General features: G+C 45.0%; 1 protein-coding gene across 3 annotated transcripts in view; it reads right to left on the bottom strand.

The window, feature by feature from the left end:
- ALK (ALK receptor tyrosine kinase) overlaps nt 1-23,674 on the bottom strand; it is a 636,373-nt gene that overhangs the window by 102,189 nt on the left and 510,510 nt on the right. For 2 of the 3 annotated variants that reach the window (XM_075925354.1, XM_075925355.1), the window contains exon 1: nt 19,555-19,720. In XM_075925354.1, the coding sequence (XP_075781469.1) occupies nt 19,555-19,718 (164 nt within the window). In that variant the 5' untranslated portion in view covers nt 19,719-19,720. Of the gene's footprint in view, nt 1-19,554; nt 19,725-23,674 lie in introns of those variants that run through there. The other variant, XM_025180988.2, reaches the window with a different exon arrangement.

Below are 23,674 nucleotides of genomic sequence, written 5' to 3'. Positions count from 1 at the left end.
ATCCCTTCTCTTCCTCCTCCCTCCCAGCATTTCCAGAGCACTGTGAATCAGCTGATTCATGCATCTAGAATCCTTTACCCTACCCTGCCCTCCCAGAGCTTGAACCCTGTCAGCCAGCTGATTCTAGATATTGAAGTGTTGTACCCCTAATGCACATAACTGGGAAGGAAAGCTGAAATCAGCTCCTCTGTAGCACTCAAGCTCTACGAGGGTGGGGTTGGGGCGTGAATCACCTGATTCACGGTGCTCCAGAAGTGCTGGGAGCAAAGGGGTAAGTAGGAAGAGTAGGTAAGTGCAGGGCTCCCAGTGTGCAAGAGGCATGGGGGGGGGGGGGGAGAGAGGGGAAGGGTGTGGGGGCTGCAGGTAGAACACTGATAGGCCGTACGTTGCCTACCACTGCTCTGCAGTTTTTAATCAATCTGCTTGAAGCCTTAATATGGGCATGGGGGTCAATCTGGAAAAAGCTTTCCATAGCACTTTTTGCTTTTGGAACCCACAGTGATGCACCCACATACACACAGGCCTCTATCTGTCCACCCATCCATAACTTTCTGTTTGCACCAAGGCTGAAACCCCAATATGCTTTGAATAAAATTATCCAAGTATTCTGGGTACTGATGTACAAATGAACACAGTGACACCAGGCATCCCAAGTGGCTCACATTCCCCTCACTTAATACTTGGCACAACACATATAGCATTTAAGGTACAGCACTGAGTGGCTGGAGATCTGAGTTATATTACAGACAATGTCATTGACTCACTATGTGACCTTCAGAAAGTCCCCAAGGACTTCAATCAGGAGGAATGGAGCAGAATCACCATTGCTGCTACCTTGGCTGCAGATTCGGCTGCAGCCAAAGATGACTGTGGAGCTGATTGAGAAAAGAGGCAGATCTCCATGATGAGTATCTACAATTTTTCTGTGGAACCTGCTGTGAGCTTGCTCACAAACTGGAATATTGCCACCCAGCTCCAGAAGCACTGCCTTGAAAACAGCGCATGGTCACTGGCAATTGAAAACTGTTATTTTTTGTAAGAATAAGTCTTTCTGCCCAAACAATCCAGCTTTTGGCCACCATTGTCTCAGAGATAAGTCAGAGCCCAGCTCGGCTGGCTCTTCTCATCACCATGGCCTCTACTAAAGAGACAGGGGTGGGGTGGAAATGGTGTTCCATATTTTCAGTTTTTACCAATATTTACTGATAAAGTACCAATTTTTTTATGAAAGGGAGTTTGGTTTTTACTGATTTACATCTGTTTATCAATCCACTCAGTATTTTCACCTTGCTTCGTAGGCTGTCAAAAGAATGCAGGTTAGAGAGATGACTTCTGTGATGTAGACATGTGTCCATTACAAGCTGAACTGAGACCCATCAATTCATATAACAGAGGTGATAGAAAGCCAAATTTGCAAACTCAAGAATATTTAGATAGGCATTTATGGCCAGGTTTCAAAGGTATTTAAATGCCTAAAGAGGGAAATTGACAGTCCCACTAGAAGCCTGTGTCCTTTTTTAGGCATCTTTGAAATCTGACCCTTACTGTTTGTAGAACTGAGTGATTGGCTGGGCTGAATCCAAGTTTTTCATCCTTTGAAGTTGGCCCTTCACGGCCCCATTATAGTCATGTCTCATCAGGTCTTTCCTGCCAGGACATAATTGGTCTGATTATGGAGAGAGGCCTATTATCTAAGATGGCCACATAAGATGTCTGGTAAATGGAATAGGTCAATTTGTGAAGTGAAGTGAATGCTAAGCCTCATTGCTACCACTTGGGCTGTACAAATACAACAGATGGCAAAATTTGTCCTATTGTGTTTATCAGACTTCCTGTATGGCTAATTAGTTGATAGTCTTGTGTCTACTTGTCAGTGACAGAAACACTGAACTCCTTTTATCTGCCTGTTCTTGGCCCAGAATTCTTATTTTCTTAACTACATCAGAGGAACGAACAAAACTGGAATTTGTCTCAACTCAGAGGATGTGACAGGTAGCTGGAAAACAGTAACTGATACAGTTCTTTGATCACTGTAACAACAGGTGACTTGGGAATCAACCTGAATAGGAAGAGCTGTGCTCTACTGCTGGACTGGAAGGTGCTGAGGAGAGCACCAAAGCTATTTAAAAAGGCGCAAGAAGAGGAGTGCTTGTGGGGAAGACAGAGATCGGCACACTTTTGAAAGTCAGAGCAGGATAAATCTCTAGGGGGAAGATACCTTCATTCTCCCCTCCCGTTGGCCAAGAGAGCTAAGGATTTTAGCATACTGTCAATACAGAGCTGCATGAATTTGTACAGATTGTGGGGCAAATATGGTGAAATAAACCATGAGGTGTTTGATCAGAAGGGTGGTCTACGAGCATTCTGTAACTTGAAAAGAAATAAACATGGGACCCCACACTGTCATATTTAGGAGATTGTTCAGGATCTATAGCTGGCTTGAGGTTTTTGCAGCCTGGACCAGGAAGAGACTCGGTTGTAATTGGGAAACTTCAAGAGAAGCTGCAGACGATTCCAAAAGTTTCCAACAGTCCCACCACATAGAGAGCCAGGCCATGGTTGCCAATAGAAGAGAAAAAGAATCTGCAAGACATTATAAGAGATCAAGCCCAAAGGGCAACAGCATCTTCTAAAGAAGGTGGTGAGTCCTGTGGAAGGTGTGTTGGATCAAGCAAGGGATGATCTCCAGATCCAGATGCAAGGAGTTTGAATACCATTATAGTGTCCCAAATGGAAAAATTATGCAAATGTCAAACACGTTCAGATCTACCATGATTGCTGTGGGTTTTTGTTAATTTCATTTTTTCCCTAAAACAAATGGTGCTTCAGTGCAAACTTTATCCCCTGAGACCAGCATGTCTGCAACAAATAGTTCATCTTTTTCTTTTCCCTGATTTAATGTCACTATTCATTTAGAAATATGATGTCTCTCAAATTCCACTGAAACAAGTTCATTAGTCAACCAACATTTCAATCATTAGCTTCAATGGTTTCAGCTTAATAGGCTAATTAAGAGAAATTTAATCAAAACTGAAGACGGAGATGTCATATTAGCGAGGAAGAAATATGGATGACTCCACTCTCTTTCTGGACAAAAAAACATAGGACAGGAACATTGTCACTAACCTAATATACTCAGAGCCTGATCTAATGCCTATTGAACTCAATAGTAAGACTCTCTTTGACTTTAATAGGCATTTGGATTAAGACCTAAGGGCAGTGACTGTTGACAAACCATTAGCATGCTCTGAACAGAGACCGTAGATGATAGCTGAAAAAATCCCAACAACTTAACAACAAAAATCAATGCTACCATTGTGCCATGAGTTTGCTGTTTATTAAGCCTGCCTCAGCAGCATCTGCCCATGAATTGCAAATACTAGTCAGACAATTTTAGGTTTACATGCAGAGTACCATTACAGGAAAAACATGATAGTCAATAGTGGTTTTAATGGCTTCAGTTCTAGAAAATCTAAGTGTGAAAACAAGAGGAACTTCTTGGTTTCATTCAAATGCTGATGTTCTTGTTAACTGCTTTTCTTGTTAAATCCTAACCTAAAGCCATGTTTAAAATGGCTCCTCCGATACATAGCAGGTGGTGGAGTGTTGACCAAAATTAAATTAATTGTAGTTCATTTACAGGAATATTTGATGATATTCTATGGGATTTACTTTCTTTCTAAAGCAGATGGGAAATGTTTCTCCAGGTGGACAGGAAGACTAATTCAAATCTCCCTTTTCACAACATCAGCTCAGCTGACTGTAGGGTAAAGCTTTATTTAAACAAACCACACGCAAAGGAGATGATAGTGACAGCTCCAATACTTGAGAATTAGGGATGAGAAAAGCTACCCAAGGCCAAACTGAATTCATTTTCTTTTGTTGGTTTCTTTGGCCTGGACTAGGAAGTATGGATTCAGATAATCTCCCCAAACAGTAGGAAAGTTTGGATCTGCGAGTTTGGCTGAGCCTATTATAGAAACAGGAGCCCATCTATGAGGTTAAATCTGGATCCCTACTCCTCACCAGACTCTTATGAACTTTAAATCAGGGGTTTTACTTCAGGCCCTCAGTACTTGATCTTAATCCTACCTTCTTACTTCCTCAAACCCTAACTGATGATTGAGTAGTTTAAGGATTCTCTTGAAGTCACTTAGACCTGATTTATACAGGGAACATTTCCAGCACAGCTATTAATGTATAATTATACAGGTATAGCCATGCTGGTAAACTTCCCTGTACAGAATAGCTCCAATTCCCTTTGCTTCCATTACCTAAAATGAGATCTTATTCCATGGGTTTGTTATTTTTGTACACAGTAATTCTGCTCCTTTTTGGAGAGAAGTAGAGAACATTTCCTCTGGAGTGGAAAGCTCAGAAAGTGTGTATTTGTATTTAAGTCTCCATAGCATGCTACTTTTAATAACAACTCTAAATCCAAAAAGTGCTTTTAATGTCAGCTCACAGAGACAGAATAGGTAAACAATGGCCAATCTCATACAGTTCTCTTCATGCTATAGGCTGGAATGGTTCATAATCATTACAATCAAAAATCCATTACAGTGACGTATGACTGAGAAAAGGAATGCAAGACTCACAACATGTATAAACACACATACAGAGATGGAGACACAAAGAATCAGTTTGCGCCAATACTATTTCTTACGTAAGAATAGTATTTCTCTAAAGGCCAAAGTCTGTGTCTAACTAGATTATTGTTTGTTCTGTACAGTACTCAAGTACCAATGGAATTACAATCTTTCTGAGCACTGACCTTGGTTGTCTTAATAGCTTCCATAGCACAAATGTCACACTGGTAGCATCTACCACAGAGAGAAATACTTGGAAAATGAGAGAAGAGAAACCCCTGGTTAGAATGAAATTATTTAGAGAAATAGAGGCATCTCAGTCAAGCAAAGCTAAAAAGACAGAACTTTCATTCAGAAAGTTATCTATGAGCCAAGAATAAAAGCACAGTTGGGATCCAAAGTTGTTATTAAAGTGGACTGTGCTGTAGGGAATAAACATACAGGCACCAATTTTATCACGGGCATTGTTAATGTACTCATCACCAACTGTGTTTCAAAAGTAGGCCTTTAAGATGAGCGAAGAACATTACAAAACAGAATAGTCAGTGGGCATTAGAGACCGTCCTTCCTGCCACGGCATATACGGTATACATTGGGGAAAAAAGAAAGACGTTTCACACCCTGTGCACTAACTGCAGTTCTTTGAGCTGTGTCCCCCTCAGATGGTCTGCTTTGGTTATTTCAGTTGTGTGTGCACCCCAATGTGCCTCTGATCAAAGATTGTCATTGGCAGTGTGTGTTTGGCCTGCACAAAGAGCCACTGATATCCTCATGCCCTGCACTGAGGCCATATGAAGCTGGGTGGGCAAACTGCCCTGTTATTTCTCCAGCACTGAGTCTCAGAAGGAAACTTGGAGGCAGAGGGGAAAGAGGGTGAGTAACCTCTCTTTCTTTTTCAAGTAACATACATTTAGGTGCTCAATTTTAGATGACTCAAGAAGAGAAATCTCTGAGGACGAGAACACTTTACAGTTGAGTCTATTACAGAGGAAAGAACTGCAACGGCCAACCACTACAAATCATAATTGGCTCAAAAAGAGATTTCATGAGACTTAAGAACCAGGTTAAGATTTCAAACTGGGGTAGTGAAAATGGGAAGAGATTTCCCAAACCTTTCATGAATCTTGCAGTTGCAGAGTGAATAAACAGGGATAGTCCCTCAATAACAGTATAAACAACTCTGACAGCAGTCAAGTGAGTCTTGAGGGAACTACACGACAGTCCTGTTTTCTTTGGTTGCAACAAATTTCCCAGAATGAGCAAAAGTGATGAAGAGTCAGACAGAGGATTCTGGAGTTCCCACCAGTGACTAAATTTCTACTTCTAATATTTCTGTTAGAAACTTTCCTACCATTTAATAATGTGTTGTACTTTTGCAGAAAAGGATGACTCTAGCCATGCAAACCATTGAGAAGCTATTTCTTGATGAAGACAATGGTCAGATTGGGATGCAACAGGTGACTGGCATCTTGGAATAGAAGTTGAAGAATGACTGGAAGTTTTAACAGTGAATAAAAAACTAGGTCGAAGAGGTAAGAAAATCACACTTGCCCCAATCACATTGGGACTATCAGAATAACTGATCCGGTCTTGTCTGATTTTGTTCAGCACTCTAAGAATCAGGCATTGGAAGGAAACACATAAAATAGCTTCTTTGTCCAAGGGAGGAGGAAAGCATCCCTCAAAAATTGTGACCTAACCACCACTTTGATCAAAATAGGTGGCATTTTGTGTAGCCTGTGTCTGTCAGAATAACTTATCTGAGCCATCCCTGAAAAGAATACAGGCTTTAACCTCGCTTTGTTTCAAAAGTGATCAAGAAGTGAGAAACAGTTTCTGATTGATATATGCTGGCTCCCTTGAATTGTTCTGACAAGGTCTGATAATGTCATGAATCTGTCCACGGAAAGGAAGACTCTAGATGACAAGGAATTCAGAGATGACTCTATCAACTGTATTTTCTGAATGGCAGTGTGGATTTTTTTCCATGTTCTACTGAAGAACTAAGTCCCAGGACTGAGAAAGCACTTTCCCAATAGTACACAACCCCTCTGGTATGACCAACCGTTGAGTAGCAAATTATCGAGGTACTGGAGTACTACGATTGCCTGAGGATGCAGATAGGCAGCCACCACCAACGGACTCTCAGAGCTGAGGTATAAGCCAGAGCTCCACCCCCCTGGGGACAGCCACCACTACAAGCTTGGCTTTTGATGGACCTGGTACCCTTGGGACATAAGATGGATAAGGGGGGCCCAGAAGATTGGGGGGCTCCTTCAGTGGTACAGTGGAGGTGGGGGACAAGGAGGCAGACTGCTCTAGGACCCAGTAATTTAAAAGGAACCTGGGCTCCTGGCCACTGCTAAAGCAGCCACAACAGAGACTGAAGCTATGGTCCTTTTATATTGCTGCTGGACACTCAAGGGCTACGCCCTCCCCCTTTTTACCAGCAGAAAGGGAAAGCAACAGGTGGAGGGGACAGAAAGGAGTAAGCAGAGGGCAGGATTTTGAAGTAAAGAGGTAGTGTGGGGGCAGAGCCTCATGGAAAAGGGGAAGCATAGTGGCAGGGACATAGTTTGGGCACCAATGGTCCCCCACTTTTAGGGATCGTCCATTGCTCCGGGTTTAAAAGGCATTCTTTCCAAAGCTGTTGCTCACAGATTGATTTCTGACAGAGATAGCCCAACCCCAAACCCACGGTTAAACATAGCAACCTTGCTAATGGCTTTTATTGCTATGTAATAAACTGAACCAAAAGCCTGGATCCTGACACTAAATATTAGATGGCTAAATCTGAGTGACAATTCTGTGATTTGAGCCCATGTCTAATTTTGACAAATTATCTTTAAATCTATCCAATGGAAAAAAATCCCATTTGATTTTCCTTAAGGGTAATAAGAATGGTGATGTGTCACAGCCTCTAATAGTTTCATGCTACATTAGGCCTTTAATGGAAAACAGTTACTCCCCTTGCCCCAATTCTGAATCACTTCTAGCCTTCTGAACAATATATGGGGTTAGGGGGAGAGACTGTGGCACTGATCTTCTCTAGGCAGGGAAGAGACAAAGCACCAGTTAGATTATATGCTTCAGTGTGGTTTAATTAAATCCATCTGGGCTGGTGGCACTGGAGTGGTAAATAACCCAGTTTAATGAAAGGTAATAGATTGATTTGGGATGTAGGTGCTTCTAGCCGTAACAAGGAGAGTACTACTATTATTACTCATAACTCTGCACTTTTGCTGCTGGGAATCTGAAATGAACCCATCCGTTCCAAAGGGTTGCAGACACTTAAAAACTGACCCGAAATATAGTTTTTGTAACCTTAAACAACAAACCTGATGAAAGGATTCAAAGAAAAAAATAACCCAAACCAAGATACGTTCCTGTTTCTTTATTTTTCCAATTGTCAATGGAAATAGTTTAAATAAACAAACATTTCCGAGCACTACTTGCAACCCCTATATTTTAAACTGTGCTAATATGTATGAGCCAGATATAGAAGTGACTTGAAACGCAAAAAAAGCACAAAGATATTTAGGTGCCTAAATCCCTTTCTGGCACCACTGTGAACCACAAAACTCCTGCTTCGCTTCTGCCTAAGCTTGTAGGTGTCTTATGTTTTTGCAATAAAAAATCCCTTGGTGCTGATGCTTCTGCTTCTGAGCGTGTGTTTTGCTATCTCTCCCTAGGCATTTGCACACTTATCTCCTTCTTAAAAGACCCAAGAGTGATATATTAATTATGGGAAGATCAATCAGTGGACGGGAGCCTAAATCACATGTGGAGCTCAAATCTGGTAGAAGTGCTTAGAGGCCATCTATCTCCATACCTAACAACTGGGGAGAGGAAGACTACCACCCTTACAATAGTTAACCGATTAGGTTAACATGCCAGGTGAGTATACTCTAGGTTAGTTCTCTCCTCTGCACAAGGAGAAGAAGGGATAGGAACAGGGATCTGCCACCACTTAAGTGTCCTAACTACTGGACTACAGAGTGATTTTCACTCTTTCTGGCCTAATTAATAAAGATTTTTTAAAATTGTTAATTTAATTATTTCAGCCGTTCAAATCTGAAATTCCATGGTTTTGTAATTGTAAAAGGTGTGTGTGTGTGTGTAAAGCCAGAAGCATGGCTATGGCAGCAGAAGGCTAGCTACTCCAAATATTATCCCTTCTAAGATGCTAGCTATGTGAGCTGAGCCTGTCCTACAGTTGCTGCAGCTAGACTCCATTTTTAGCTCACCAGCTGACTCAGAAAAGGAAGTTACTCACCCTGTGCAGTAACAACTGTTCTTCGAGGTGTGTATCCCCATGGGTGCTCCACATAAGGTGTTGGGTCATCCCTGGAGCCACAGTTGGAGCTTTTTCCACAGCAGTTAGGCCGCGCGTGCACAGCTGGTGTCTTGCGCTGCTGGCGGTTGGACGATTCAAATGCGGCAAAACTCCTTCCCCTCAGTTCCTCATCTACCGCAGAGCCATCAAACTCCGAGTAGTGGGGAGGAAGGGAGGGTCATCGAGCACCAACGGGGACACACACCTCGAACAGCTGTTACTGCACAGGGTGAGTAACTTCCTTTTCTTCTTCGGGTGATTTCCCCGTGGGTGCTCCACATAAGGGGACTACATAGCAGAACTCACTATGGCTGGTGGGACTTGGAGTCATTGCTTAATAGTGGCAGATAGAACTGCTGTAGCCACTGCTGTTTCTGCTGCTAGCTGAGACATGATGGTGTAATGCTTAGAGAAAGTGTGGTTGGATAACCAGGTAACTGCCCGGTAAATGTGTTTGAGAGGCACACTGCTGAGGAATGCCATGGATGTTGCTGTAGCACAGATGGAGTGTGCTCTTGGTGCCGTGATCAGCGTTTATTGTGAAGGGAATGGCACTGGAGTATGCATGCTGAGATCAGTTTGGAAATGAATGGAAATTGGGTTGCCCCTGGAATAGTTTGCAACAGACTCAAACAGACGTGGGGACTTTTGGAATGTCTGAGTTCTGCTGATATAAAAAGCCAAAGCCTTTCTGATGTCCTGGGTATGGAGCATAGCATGTCTGGGAGATACATGTGGCTTTGGAAAAAACAAAGGTAGGACTATGGGCTCATTGATGTGAAAATAGGTACTGACTTTAGGCCAAAAAGCAAGATGTGGTCTCAGAGTCACTTTGTCTTTAGCAAATACAGTGTATGGTGGGTCCACCATTAGGGATCCTATCTCTCTGACCCTCCTTGCAGAGGTGATGGCCACTATAAAAAGTACCTTCATTGTGAGGAGTACGAGTGGGCATATGGCCATAGGTTCGAAGAAAGGTCTCATAAGAGGACTCAAGAACCAGGGTAGAGGTTTTGGAGTCTCTTGAGAAATCTTCTAGTCACCGGGTGCGCAAACAGCGATGCCCCATCAATGCGGTCATGAAAGGCTGTAATGGCTGTGAGGTGTACTTTAATGGAAGAAATAGATAGGCCATCACTCTTCAAGCCCTTTAAGTAGTCTAGGACCACCTAGAGTGGGGCTTTGCCAGGATCAACATGTGCCTGAAGATACCAGGATGAGAAGTGCTTCCATCCTTTTGCAGGTAAGATTGTCTCCTGCTATGAAGGAGGATGGTTTTCACTTGTTCAGAGCATCCCGATTCAGTGCAACAGAACCAGACGGGCCACGCATGGAAATGAAAGGTCTGAGGATTGGGGGTGAAGTAATTTGCCCGCATTCTGGAAGAGGAGATTGCGCCTATGTGGAAGAGAATTTGGTTGCTCGATGGACATTTATTGATGGTACAGGAACCAGTTCCACCCTGTCTATGTAGAACATGGTGGTAGTCAAAGTGTCTGCATGCATTCCTGATAGCTCTGAGCTCGAGTAGATTGATGTGCAATATGGCATCAGGGAGTAACCATTTGCCCTGTATCATCTGGTGGTGCAGATGTGCACCACCCCCACCCCCTCCCGCATTGGTGAGGCATCCATTGTGACCTGTATTGATGGTTCTGGTTAAAGAAAGGGAACCCCAGAAAGTAGATCGAGGGGGGAAGACCACCATTTGAGGGAGTCCAGCACTTGCTTGGGCACAACCACAGAGTTGCACAGCGGATGTTGCAATGGTATATAAACTGATGCCAGCCAATGATGGAAGTCACAGAAGTGTTGGTGTGCATACTGGACCACATAAGTGGCTGCCATATGGCCCATCAGCTGTAGACAGGTATGGACAATCATAGTGGGGTTTGCCAGTAGAGCGGCGACTAGGCCGTGAAGTGTGTCAATTTTTTGCTGTGGTAGATATGCTCTGGCTGATATGGAGTCGAGCTGTGCCCCTGTGAACTCTAAGTCCTGCACGGGATTGAGGGTCGCCTTCAGCTCATTCATGAGGAGCCTCAAGTAGTTGAAGAGTCATTTGGTCTTTGATACCATTTCTGCTGACTCCGCTCTCATGCAACCTTTTATTAGACAGTCGTCTAGGTATGGGAAGATCATGACCCCTTGACGTCGAAGGGAGGCAGCAACAACAGCTAAGACCTTCAAAAAACCCAGGAAGCATAGGATAGGCTGAAGGGGAGGACCTTGTACTGGAAATGATTGCTCCCCCTGGTGAATCTTAGGTAGCATCTGTGGGCAGGAAGTATTGTGATATGGAAATATGTGTCTTGTAGGTCTAGGGCTGCAAACCAGTCCCCTTTGTCCAGTGCTGGAATGACTGAATCTAATGTGACCATTTTGAAGCACTGTTTTCACAGGAACTTGTTTAGTTTGCAGAGGTCTAGAATCGGTCTCCAGCCCCTGTATGCTTCTGGGTTAGGAAGTAAGTTGACTAAAACCTTCTCCCCCTGTATAGCTCAGGCACCTCCTCTAAAGCTCCCAACTGGATGAGCTGACCAATCTCTTGCTTGAGAGGTATCTCATGAGAGGGGTCCCTGGAGAGATATTGGGAGGGGAGGAGGGCAGGGGGAAGGGAAGTGAACACGATTGTGTATCTTGTACAGATGATTTCCATAACCCATAGGTTGGATGTTATTGCATTCCAATGATGGAGGAAGAGATGTAGCCTGTGGTGGAATAGATGTCTGTGATTTTATTGCACTGGATGATTGGGGAGGTCGGGCAGACCCTTGACCAACGTTTCAAATTTGCTGCTTAGGAGGCTGGATACCAGAGGAGCATGGGTGTTGTGGGTGTTTCCTCTGGTTGTGTTGTCTGAAATGGCTGTATTCATATGGTCTGTTTTGAGGACAGTTGTATTATGCATCCCTGTTCCTCTTGTAGGGGGTATAGCGCTTCCGTCTGTATGGTGGGGTGTAAATGCCTAATGTGCACAGAGTGGTATGTGAGTTCTTGCTGCTGTGTAAAATCTCATCACTGCTGGCTGCAAAGTGCTCATGTTTATCAAAGGAGAGTTGTCCACCTTGGTTTGGAGTTCTCTGGGGACTCCTGCGGCATGCAGCCATGATGCCCTCCTCATGACCACGGGCTGTAACAGTTGCCCTTGCTGCCGTGTCGGCCACATCAATTGCTAAGAGCAGCGCAGCGTGGGCGATGGTGTGACCTTCATGGATGATTGCTCTGAGGATGAACCTCTTGGATTCTGGCAAGTATTCCAGCAAGTATTCCATAAACTCGGCTAATTTGCAGTAGTTGTCAAAGTCACGATTGGCTAGAAGCGTGGAGTAGTTTGCTATTCTGAGTTGTAAGGTGGCCAAGAAGTACACCCTTTTGCCAAATTGGTGTTGTTTTTTTGTGTTCTTTGTCCCCGCTGTTTGATTACAGCTGAGGGACTTTTGACTGTTGTTTGCTGCATCTACCACCAGCGACTTTGTCTGGGGGTGGGAGAAAAGGAAGACCAATTCTTCAGGGCAGGAAAAATACTTCTTTTCCACCTTCTTGCACATTGGTTGGGCTGATGCAGGTGTCTTCCAGATGTCATTGGACACCTCCATGATAGCCTGGTCTATGAGCAGAGCAATCCTGCCCTGGGCTGAAGGACAAATGTTCTTTAAGAGGTGGTGGTGTTTCTCCTTCACCTCTTGAACTTTCTCCTTCACTTCTTGGGTAGTGGCTACCCTTTTAAAGAGGTCTTGAAATAGTTTTAAGTCATTGGTGGTATGCCTGTCCTCCAGTACGATAGCCTCCTCAGCGGAGGTGAATGTCTTGTGTTAGTTGAACGTCATCCTGATCATCCAAGAGCTGGCCCTCCTCCTCCTCTGTCTCTGGCATGGTCATTAGAGTATGAGGTGGAGAGGCTGGCAGAAGCCTTTTTGGCTGATGTCTAGTTGGTCCCCAGTAGTCCCAGGGTGCCCAGTGGGGTGGGTAATGTGGAAGCGAGTAGTGCCAGTCTGGGTGCCACTGAGGTTGGTACAGGTGTCTCCTGTAAAATTGGTGGTGTTTCTCCTTCACCTCTTGAACTTTCTCCTTCACTTCTTGGGTAGTGGCTGGAGATGACTGCTGGGAGGAGAACACACTCCTCCGATCACGTTCAGTTACCTCAAGGTACCCCTGCAATCATGGAGGCCTCCTATAGTTTGGAGATGAGCACGGTAGAAAGGGCACTGGCGACTGTTCCTTTCATGGAAGCAGGGACAAGTGCCTCTCTTCACTTCCACTTGTAAGCAAGTCTCTCTCTTTTTTTTGAGGGAATCATTGCAGTCAGCCTGAGATGGCTACATGCTGCCAGTAGCCTCTGTGGGGGAGGCATCGGGGAAGACAGCACACTGGAAGGCAGTGCTGGGGATTTGAGGGGATGCTTTGAAGCTGGCTCTGCAACCTTTGCCGGGTGCTGAAGTATTTGTTTCGATACCGGGGTTTATCAGTGCACTCTCTCAAGTGCGGAGGAAGAGTGCAGAAGTGCCACGTTGTGTTTAGGTGCCACCGCAGCAGTGCTTGATGTTGTTCTCAGCACCGCAGTGCCAGAGGTGCCTGGTGCATCTCCCCCGCTCACTCTGGGGGACGAATCGAGCGACAGCAATTTGGTTGGCAAGACCCTCCTTTTGTGATGCCTCCTGTGGAGTTGGAGAGGCAGTTCTGTGTTTTGGAGGGTCTGTGGAATCATTTATTGTGGGTTCCCCCATTGGCTGCATAGCCTTTTCGAGGAGGATCATGTGCAGCCTGAGCTCCCGATCCTCTCCACTCTGGCAGTCAAACTGTGGTAGTGATGACACTTCTGAGGTGTGTATGACTTCCCCAGACATCTTATGCAGCTGCTGTGGCCATCAGATGCTGGCATTGGATCGTTGCAGTTGTGGCACTTTTTAAAGCCCGGAGAGCCTGGAATAGAGGAGACTGTTAACGCTTGCGGTTGAGGGCAGAGGGGTGGGTGTGGGGTGTGTGTGTGTGTGTGTGTGCACGCGCGTGCGTGCATGCGAGGGTTTCTTATTTGAACCAATGGTAGCCTGAGGTAAGGCTTGCTGTTTTGTGTCTTCCCAGACAGTTATTTTGTTTCTTCTCTTTTCTTCTCTCTTCCTTTTTTTCCAGTGAGTGTGGCTGGCTAGAGGAAAGCGGAGCCACCGCCGTCAAAGCATTTCATGCTGAAAGAACTGCTCCTCCTGTTCTTTTTTTTTAATGGAGTGGCAAGAGTGTAGCAGAAGGAATTGTAAGTGAGGGAGGTCGAAAAGAAGGAAATAGCGACTAGAATAGCAAAAGCAAGAGCGAGTTTGAAGGCGATGGACAAGATCTGGAAAAGTAAAGCGATTAGCTTAGGAACAAAGCTGAGACTCTTGAAAAAATGTATCTTTAGCAGCATGTTGTATGGATGTGAGACATGGGTGATAACGAAAGATTCAAAGAGAAGGACATTGGCGTTCAAGAGGAGTTGTTATAGAAAGAGCCTGACAATAGGATGGATGCAGAAGATCACCAACGAGGAATTATATAGGAAGATACAGAAGAAAGAGAACCTACTGCAGAAGGTTATACAACGGAAGTTACAGCTATTCGGGCATATCTGCACATTCAACGACGAGTGAAAAGTTAAGACGGGGGAGGATGGGTGGGTAGGACAGCTGACCCTCAGCACTGCCCGGACTGCAGTGTGCCACCCCCCAGCACTGTCTGCATCCATTGCCTTTTCAGGCAGCCTAGAGCAGTGGTCCCCAACCTTTTTGTGGCCAATAGCACATTCATGTTTTCAGAAGAGTGTGGCGGGCCTATTTTGTATTTGTAAATTAAATAATACGAAAAACATCATATTAAATATTACATAATATATGAATCCATAAGATAAAAAAGGTAATTTTACATGTAAAAGGTATTAATTAAATTATTCGGCCCCCCTTTGGAGAAAAAATAGAAAAAAGGTATCAAATGCACAAATTGAAGGCTATTTTCATATTAAATGTGAATTGGGTAAATTTGATAGAAACTTAGTTGGATAATTTTTATTTTAATTATATTGTAATTCATTTTTAAACAAAATTCTGCATTAATAAAAAGGGGGGATGTCCAAATGTTGAGCAAAAAAAGCATCCTCCCCCCCAAAAAAAATCATGACACCTTTGAATCTCACACTCCCCATCCTCACCATGTCCCCACCATCTGCTGCCATGTCTCCTCCCCTTGCTCCATCAGCTCCCCAGGTGCCTGCTGCCCCCCACCTCTCACCCCCCTCTGCTGTCCTGACTCCTGCCCTTCTCACTGCCCTCAGCCCTCCTGAGACCTGCCCCCCCTCCACCAGTCCTTCTCTCCCGCCAGTGTCCACTTCTCCAGTAGCCCCACTCTGATCATGTGAGCTACCCCCTCTCCTAACACCTCCCTCTACACACCTGCCCTGCCTCTCTCCTCTGGTGCTGGTCCCTCCCCTGCAGGTGTCTGCCCTTCTGCTTCATCCCCAGAATCCCCTCGCACCTGCACCTTCTCTTAGCCCTGCACCCTCCTGGTGCCTTCCCCTTCCCTCACTCCCCCGGCCCCATTTGCCCTCTTTTTCACTGATGCCCATCCCCTCACCACCCTCTGCCCGTTTCCCTCATTTCCCTGTGCCTTCACACATTATTTGCTCCATCCCCGCCTTCTTCATGCCCACCCTTTCTCCCAGCATCTCTCCCTCTCCCCTCTAGCCTCCAATGCCCTTACTCTCTCCTCTCCCAGCATCACCCTGTCCCCCCTCCCACTGACAGCTCCCCTCCTGCCCTTTTCCTCATTGTCTCCACTTGGCCTTCCGGCATTTGTCTCTCCTCCATGCTGTCCCTTGGTGCCTTCCCCTTTCTTCTCCTGACCTGCCCCCCTCCCCTCAGCACAAGCCCCTTCCTCTTCCATCCCTTCCCCCTATTCTTCCCACACCCCCACCTTCTGCCTTCCAGTTTGAATCTGTGATCGGGCCCGGCTCAGCTGCTTCCGTGACCCCAGACCACATGCTGGGCTGGGAGCTGGGCTGCGCGGTTTTAAAGTGTAAAGTCCCGGGCCGTGATGTCACGGCACGCTGGGCGTCTCCCCTCTCAGCTGTTGCGCGGGTGTTTGAACACGCTGCACATGCGCTCCCTCGGATGTCTTGCGAACCTGGAGTCTCCCCTCTCAGCTGTTGCATGGAGAGGGTGCGTGAGACAATTGGAGGGAGCGCATGCCGCCACGCAACAGCTGAGAGGGGAGACGCTGGTTTGCAAGACATCCAAGGGAGTGCATGCATGGCATGGATGTCTTGTGAACCAGCGTCTCTCCTATCAGCTGTTGCACAGCGGCATACGCTCCCTCCGATAGTGTGCGCAGAGACCACTGTTTTAAAACACTGGCACGGGCATACCTAAATGCCCTGGCGGGCGCCATGGCACCTGCGGGCACCACATTGGGGACCCCTGTTCTGGAGTATGCTGCATAGTGCTTGGGCAGCAATTTAAAGGGCTCAGGGCTCTAGGTGCTGCTGCCACTTCCGCACCAGCAGCCAGAGCCCTGGGCCCTCTTGATTCCTTGGGCTCCGGGATATTTTCCCTCTTTGCCCCCCTGTCCGCAGACTTGCCCCTCCCCGCAGCTCCTCAATGGATACGACAGTTTTTCCTCCTAATGGATACTGGGCTTGCTCAGCACTGCACAGGGTAAAGCTCAGCATTTTGCAAGGACTTACTGACTCACTAACGGATGTAGTCCTCTTATTCACTCTGCCGGGAGAAAAAGTTTTAAATGGATACTTAGACATAACAGGAGAGTAAAGGTATAGATTAACACAAGTGGCATTTCCATGGCAACATTTAAGTAAATAATAATTCACAGGAATAATAATTGCAATACACAGCTTTCTTGAAAGGAAAACACAACAAAAGGGAAAGAAAACAAGCTGGGGTGCTCAGAGGTGACTGTGAAATAAGACTAATGTTGATATTTTAAAAATCTTTGATGCATCCATATTAATTATGCATTTGATGATAAAGTAATGGTTGTGCACTTTTGTATTGACACCTTACACTTTGCCAAGACACAGCTAGATAAAAAGACACAACTGCATCATGTTTTTTATAACCCCTCATGGGACAAGCTAATCCTTTAATGAAATCCATTATTTCTAGGGCAGAGAGCTACACAAAGATCAAAGGCTTTAATCTTTACCATACAGAAAAGAGACACATATTATGTACTACAGGACAGAGCAATGGAAGGAGACTATATAGATGTCTCCTCTATAAACAGCGCATGTTGTAGTACATTTGAAATAAAAGTAAACAAATCACACAGCATCCTTTTGAAGGAGATCTGCAGTTGACTGATAACACAATGCCATGTGTCAGACGTAAGGGCCTGCAGCTAGCCTGCTGAACTGCTATCTTAAGCCTCAGCCAGTTTAACAAGCGCAAATAGGCTCCAATCGAGCCACCTGATTGACCAATCTGTCCAATAGGCTGAGAGGATAAGCAGAACTGCTCTTAAGATCAGCATCAGGCACCGGCAGCTCAAAGTTTGAAAGTATTGCCTCAGATTCAGTCCCACTTCTGCCTTGCCTCACTCCAGATAATCTAGCTCTCACCCTTGGCTCTGACTCCTGATATCTGGCTCTGAACCTCACCTCCAGCCAGCAGGTACAGTAAAACCTGTGTTGTCCAGCACGCTCGGGGATTAGGGCATTCTGGTTCTCTAAAAATTCCAGTTACCTGAGAGTCCCATCAACCTGCACTTAGTTGATATTCAGAGACCAATTTCTTAAAGGATTCACAATAACTTTCAGCAGCTTCATGATCTGCTGATGCTTTTTCTCCAGACACATCCAATCTTCTGATGCCACATTGAAGCTTAAAACTCCCTTCAGAAAATGCACAAGGCTCAGTCAACTCCATTTGTTTATAAAAGCCCTTTGCTTTTTCAGTCAGCATTGGCCCTGAAATTGGATGTCCTTCAGCTCTTTTCAATGCCAACCATTCATTCAATACTTTATCAAGCTGTTCCAATTTCGGTTTATGCAGCGTATGGTGTTTTTCAAGTCCTTTCTTGGTCTCCAACTGCACAACAAATGTTAAAAGTTCATCCTTTTGGGCCTTAATGTAGTAAATTGTTGAAGAATCGACATTGTATTCATTCATCAACACTTTTCTATTTACACCTTTTTCTAAACGCCTTATAATGTCCAGTTTTTTACTTAGAATCAACACAACTCTCTTTCTCTTCTGCCCAGAACTTGTTGATGGTTTTCTTAATGCCATTAATCTTGAATGACCAAATCACTTGAATCACCAAATCACTTAAGCGCTATCTGGTGAGATGCTATGGAACTATTGGATCTCAGGCTCCATCTGGGGAGACGCTCTGGAAGCTTCCAGAAACATCAAGCACAGTGGCGCACAACTTTTTTGGAGCTGCGACCACCGTGCCGCAGGGGCCACCAGCTGCCTGGCCCAGCTCCCAGCCAGCTAAATCATAGCGGCATGCAGCGAGGCTGGATGCAGCCTTGTGCCGGCCAGATTAAAGCACCGTGTGGCTGCACCCAGCCCCCAGCTGGCCAGATCAAAGCTCTGCACCGTGCAGCCGCACCAAGCCCCCAGCCGGCCAGATCAAAGCTCTGCAACCCCCGGGGGAGACATCTGCAACCACCACTGTTTTAGAAGATACCGGATGGCTTTGGAGAGGTTAATGGTTAGTAGATTGGTGAATTGTATTGGCCTAATAGGAAACTTGCCGGTTTCTAAAGTTTTCTTGGTAGTTGAGTGCCGGATAGCGCAGGTTTTACAGTACAATGGCCCATGTCCAAGTCACATGGCATCCTGCAACTTACGATGGGCACTCAGGTGGATCTTTTATAGTATAAAAGTTGTTTGGTGAGAGACTTACATAAGTGAAAGTGAAGCAGAATGAACACCACTGATAGGAATGAGATGATGCCTTATTAAAAGTGGGCTGCTACTGTTTGATGTAGGAGGGGATGACTTCTCCATCACATTCTAGTTCTAGTTATGTGGCTGGTCCTTCCATATTGGACTGATTAAATACTCAGATCCAAACATGCTCTGAATGTGGAGAGTTGAAATACATAACTAGAACTAAATTACATAGCTCAGACCCCAAGCCCAGCTCTCATATACTGTCTATAGCATCTATCATCTGTCGACCTAAACCTGCTTTGCAAATAGCAATGAACATGAAATATTACATCCAGTCAGAGAAATCAAGGCACAGTTTAAGTGACTTACTTGGGGCCACACAGTGATTCACTGGAAAAGCCAGGAATGGAACACAAGACTCCTGACACTTAACACTGTATTCAGTGTTGTAGCTGTGTCAGTCCCAGGAAATTGGAAAGGGAATATCTTTTATTAAACCAATCTCTGTTGGTGAGAGAAACCATCTTCTGAGCTGATGCAGAGAGTGCTCTACTCCAGCCTCTCACTGATGTATACTCTCTACCCATAACAGAATTTCCCAAGGGGAAATAAAGCACCTCCCTCCCTTTGAGGGCTGAATACTTTAAGAGTGCTCAGGCAATTCTGGATGCTAAGCAGCTGGTGATGAAATGCCTTCTCACTGGGAGGGAAGCGAAGGACAAAGAGAAAGAGGAGTGCTTCCCACCTGTCTGACACGTCATGAAGAGATAAAACCATCCACTGCCAGACTCCCAAACCTTCACTGTTAGTGAAATGCCAGAACGTCCTGCTCTGTTCCTTCCCCGTTTTGTTCTCGACAAGTACCAGGGAAATATTTCCAAACAAGAAGCCGTGGATGAGCCATGACATTCGGAGCTACAAGGAAGAGAACATATAAGGAGGCAAGTAAGACACATGAATTATACAGAAATTAACTAAATCCCCAATTCTTCTTTCAGTTCCTTCTTTCCCTCCCTCTAAATCCTCAGTTCTCCTACCCTGACACCCTTCCCTGCATCTAAGGATTGAAGTAGCCTCCAAATATTTGAGGTAATATTGTTGTATTGAGGTATTTGGTGTAATATGCTGGTGAAAACACAGGAAAGTTAATGGAATATTTGTGGGCGTGATTCTCATTTACACTAAGATCCCTTTTACACCACTCTGGCAGTGCAAAGAAAACTAAAAATGGGTTTAATTGTAATATGTATCCATTTTAATGTCCCTTTACTATGGTAACATTTAGTGGTTCAGCTAGAATCTAGGGATGAAAGCCTGGCCCCACCAAAGCCAACTGCAAAACTCCCAGTCACTTTTGACAGAGAATTTAATCCAAGGGTTCGGATGGGGGCCCAAAACCCCTACCAAATCAATTCCAGACACCCTTCTTAAGCAACCAGCTTTATTCAGGAATGCATTCCAGGGCAAAAATCTCCAGGATACTCAGGAAAAAAGTTCCTGCAAAGTTTCTGCAACTGCCCAAACAAAAGGCAAGATCTTTTGTACTTTCTTACATGGTAATTACCCCTCTTTTAGTGACCACTTACAATTGCATGCATATACAGGTCATGCCCCTTTGCACCAAATTCCCTCCAATCATCATTTGTCCCCTCACAGTCCTTTTGCAGCCCTTACAACAGGTTCAAACCAGTTTCACCTGTCCTCTCCTTTTGTATACCTGTGTTCAAGCATGTACCTCTTTACAAAGACCAGACTTTAACATCCAGGTCACAACAGGGGTCATACTGACAACAGTTAAGTTTATCCTTCACTTTAATGGGCCCAGAATTTCACCATATCAATGGCTGGGTGAGGGGACACTAGATGACTTTGAATCATTAAAAAGATTTATTTTCCAGGTTTCAGGCTGGTGAGTCTTGTCCACATGCTCAGGATCTAACTGATCAGCATATTTGATGTTAGGAAAGAATCCTCCCCCCAACCCCACTTCCCTGGCCAGATTGGTAGAAACCCTGAGAGTTTTTCCCCTTCCCCTGCAACTTAGGTCATGGTCACTTGCAGGTTTAAACCAGGGTAAAGGTGTATTCTCTGCAATTTGAAACCTTTAAGCCATGATTTGAGGACTTCAGTAACTCAGCCACAGGTTAGGGGCCTATTACAGGAGTGGACGGGTGAGGTTCTGTGGACTGCATTGTGCAGGAAGTCGGACTAGATGATCATAGACTCATAGGACTGAAAAGGGACCTCAAAAGATCATCTAAGTCCAGTCCATTGAACCCATGACAGGACCAAGTGTTATGTAGACCATCCCTGACAGGTATTTGTCTGACCTGCTCTTAAAAATCTCCAGTGGCATGCCAGTGCTTAACTACTCTGATCTATAGGAAGTTGTTCCTAATGTCCATTCAAAACCTCTCTTGCTGCAATTTAAAACTATTGCTTCATGTCCTATCCTCAGAAGTTGAGAATATTTTTTCTTCTCTCTCCTTGTAACAACCTTTTACATACTTGAAAACTGTTATTTCCGCTCCTCAGTCACCTCTTCTTTAAACTCAACAAAACCAGTTCTTTTCAATATTCCCTCATAGGTTGTGTTTTCTAGTCTTTTAATCATTTTTGTTGCTCTTCTCTGGACTTTATTCAATTTGTTCATCTTTCCTGAAACATGGTGCCCAGAACTGGACATAGTACTTAAATTGAGACCTAATCAGCACAGAGCACAGCGGAAGAATTACATGTTTTGCTTACAACACTCCTGTAAATACATCCCAGAATGATGTTTGATTTTTTTTGGTAACAATGTCACACTGCTAACTCCTCTTTAGCTTGTGGTCTACTACAATTGCCGATCCTTTTGCATAGTCCTCCTTCTTAGGCAGTCATTTCCCATTTTGTATGTGTGGGACTGATTGTTTTTCTAAGTGGAGTATTTTGTGTTTGTCCTTATTGAATTTCATCCTATTTACCTCAGACCATTTCTCCAGTTTGTCCAGATCATTTTAACTTTTAATCCAGCCCTTCCAACCCCTCCTAGCTTGGTTGTGTCCTCAAACGTTATAAGTGTACTCTCCATGCCATTATTTAATTCAGGAGTTCTCATACTTTAGCAAGTTGAGGACCCCCATTTTGATTTAAAAATGTTCAGGGACCCCCAAGCCCTCCCGCTCAGTCCTTGCCCCTGAGAACACATCACTGCCCCAAACCTTTTCTGAGGTGCTGTCCCCCACTCACTCCATCCCTCATCCTTCGCTCTCCCACACCCTCACTCACTTTCACCAGGCTCGGGTAGGGGTGCAGAAGATGGTATGGGGTCTGGGAGGGAGTTTGGGTGCAGTCGGCACTTACTTTTTGTAGCTCCCAATCGGCACATCCCTCTGCTCTTAGGCAGGAGGGCCGGGGGGGGGGGGGGGGGGTGAGTCTCCATAAGCTGCCTCTGCCTACAGCAGGGGTAGGGAAAAAGAAGCTACTCACCTCATGAAATAACTATGGTTCTTCGAGATGTGTCCCCCCGTGGGTGCATCACTGTTGGTGTTGGGTTGTCCCAGCACTGCAGATTGGAGTTTTTTCCTAGTAGCCTCTGGTCAGGCTGCACATGCGAGATAGGCACCTCGAACTGTTCGTACCTTTTCACTTTGCGTTCATTTTCTTCATGCATGCTCAATTGGCTAGGGCTCAGACCAAAGAAGGGGGGAGGAAGGATGGATCATGGAGCATCCACAGGGGAACCTCTCTCAAAGAACCATCATTACTTCATGAGATAATGAAAAACTGCCAACTCTCTTCAGTTGTTTCCCCTTACTTAGTCTTGTGAGTAACTTCCTTTTTTTTTTTTTTTTTGAGTGATGTCCTTGTGGGTGCTCCATTATTGGCGACTACATAGCTGTACTAGGTTAGATGGTAGGTGGGCTTCAGAATTACCATTTATCAGCTGTGGAGAGCACTGCATTAGCCAATGGAGAGACTGTATCCATTTGCATCAAGATTGTGTAGTGTCTCAAAAGTGTAGTTGGACAACCACGTGGCTTCACAACAAATGTCCCGAAACAACACACCCTGGAGGAAGGCTGTGGATGTAGAGACAGCCCATGTGGAATGAGCCCTGTGGGGCACAGGGAGTACTCTGTTTTGTACTCTGTTTTGTAGAGAGTAGCAGTGGGTGATGCATGGCACTAAAATTCCTGAAATGCACTGAGATTATAAAGGCACTCCCCGAGACCATTCAGCAATTGAAACGAACAATTTCTGTGAGTTGTGGAAGATCCATGTTTGATCAATAAAAAGAAGAAAGCGTTCTCCGAACATCTAGGATATGTAGAAAGCCGTGAGGCATAAGGTTTTGGATTAAAGGTGGGGAGAACAATAGGTTCATTGACACAGAAATCAGAACAGACTTTAAGTAGGAAGGAAGGATGAGGGCAGAGTATGACCTTATTCTTATAAAATATCATGTAGGGAGGTACTGCTGTGAGGGCAGCAAGTTCACTTACTCTTCTCCTGACATGATTGCTAATAAAAATGCAGTCTTCACTGTTAGTAGGAGGAGAGGGCATGTAGCCAAAGATTCAGAGGGTGGTCTAGTTAGCGTATCGCATACCAGCTCTAGGTCCCATGTCAGATGTAGTGGCCTATGTGGAGGATTAAGGTTATAAAGGCCCTTAAGGAAACTCATTATGATAGGTGCACAAAGACCGAGAATCCCTCTAGTAGGGTGTGTGTGTGTGTGTGTGTGTGTGTGTGTGTGTGTAATGCAGTCAGCACGACCAGGTGTACCCTGAGGGAGGACAATGACAGCCTTTGTTGTTTCAGGTGTAGGATATAATTAAGGATTGTATGAAGAGGCGCAGAAGATGGGTCAATTTGATTGC

This window comes from Pelodiscus sinensis, chromosome 3 (genome assembly GCF_049634645.1).
Source record: "Pelodiscus sinensis isolate JC-2024 chromosome 3, ASM4963464v1, whole genome shotgun sequence".
Lineage (NCBI taxonomy): Eukaryota > Metazoa > Chordata > Testudines > Trionychidae > Pelodiscus > Pelodiscus sinensis.
The sequence above is the reverse complement of the archived record's forward strand: the minus strand, read 5'-3'. Positions and strand labels throughout refer to the sequence as shown.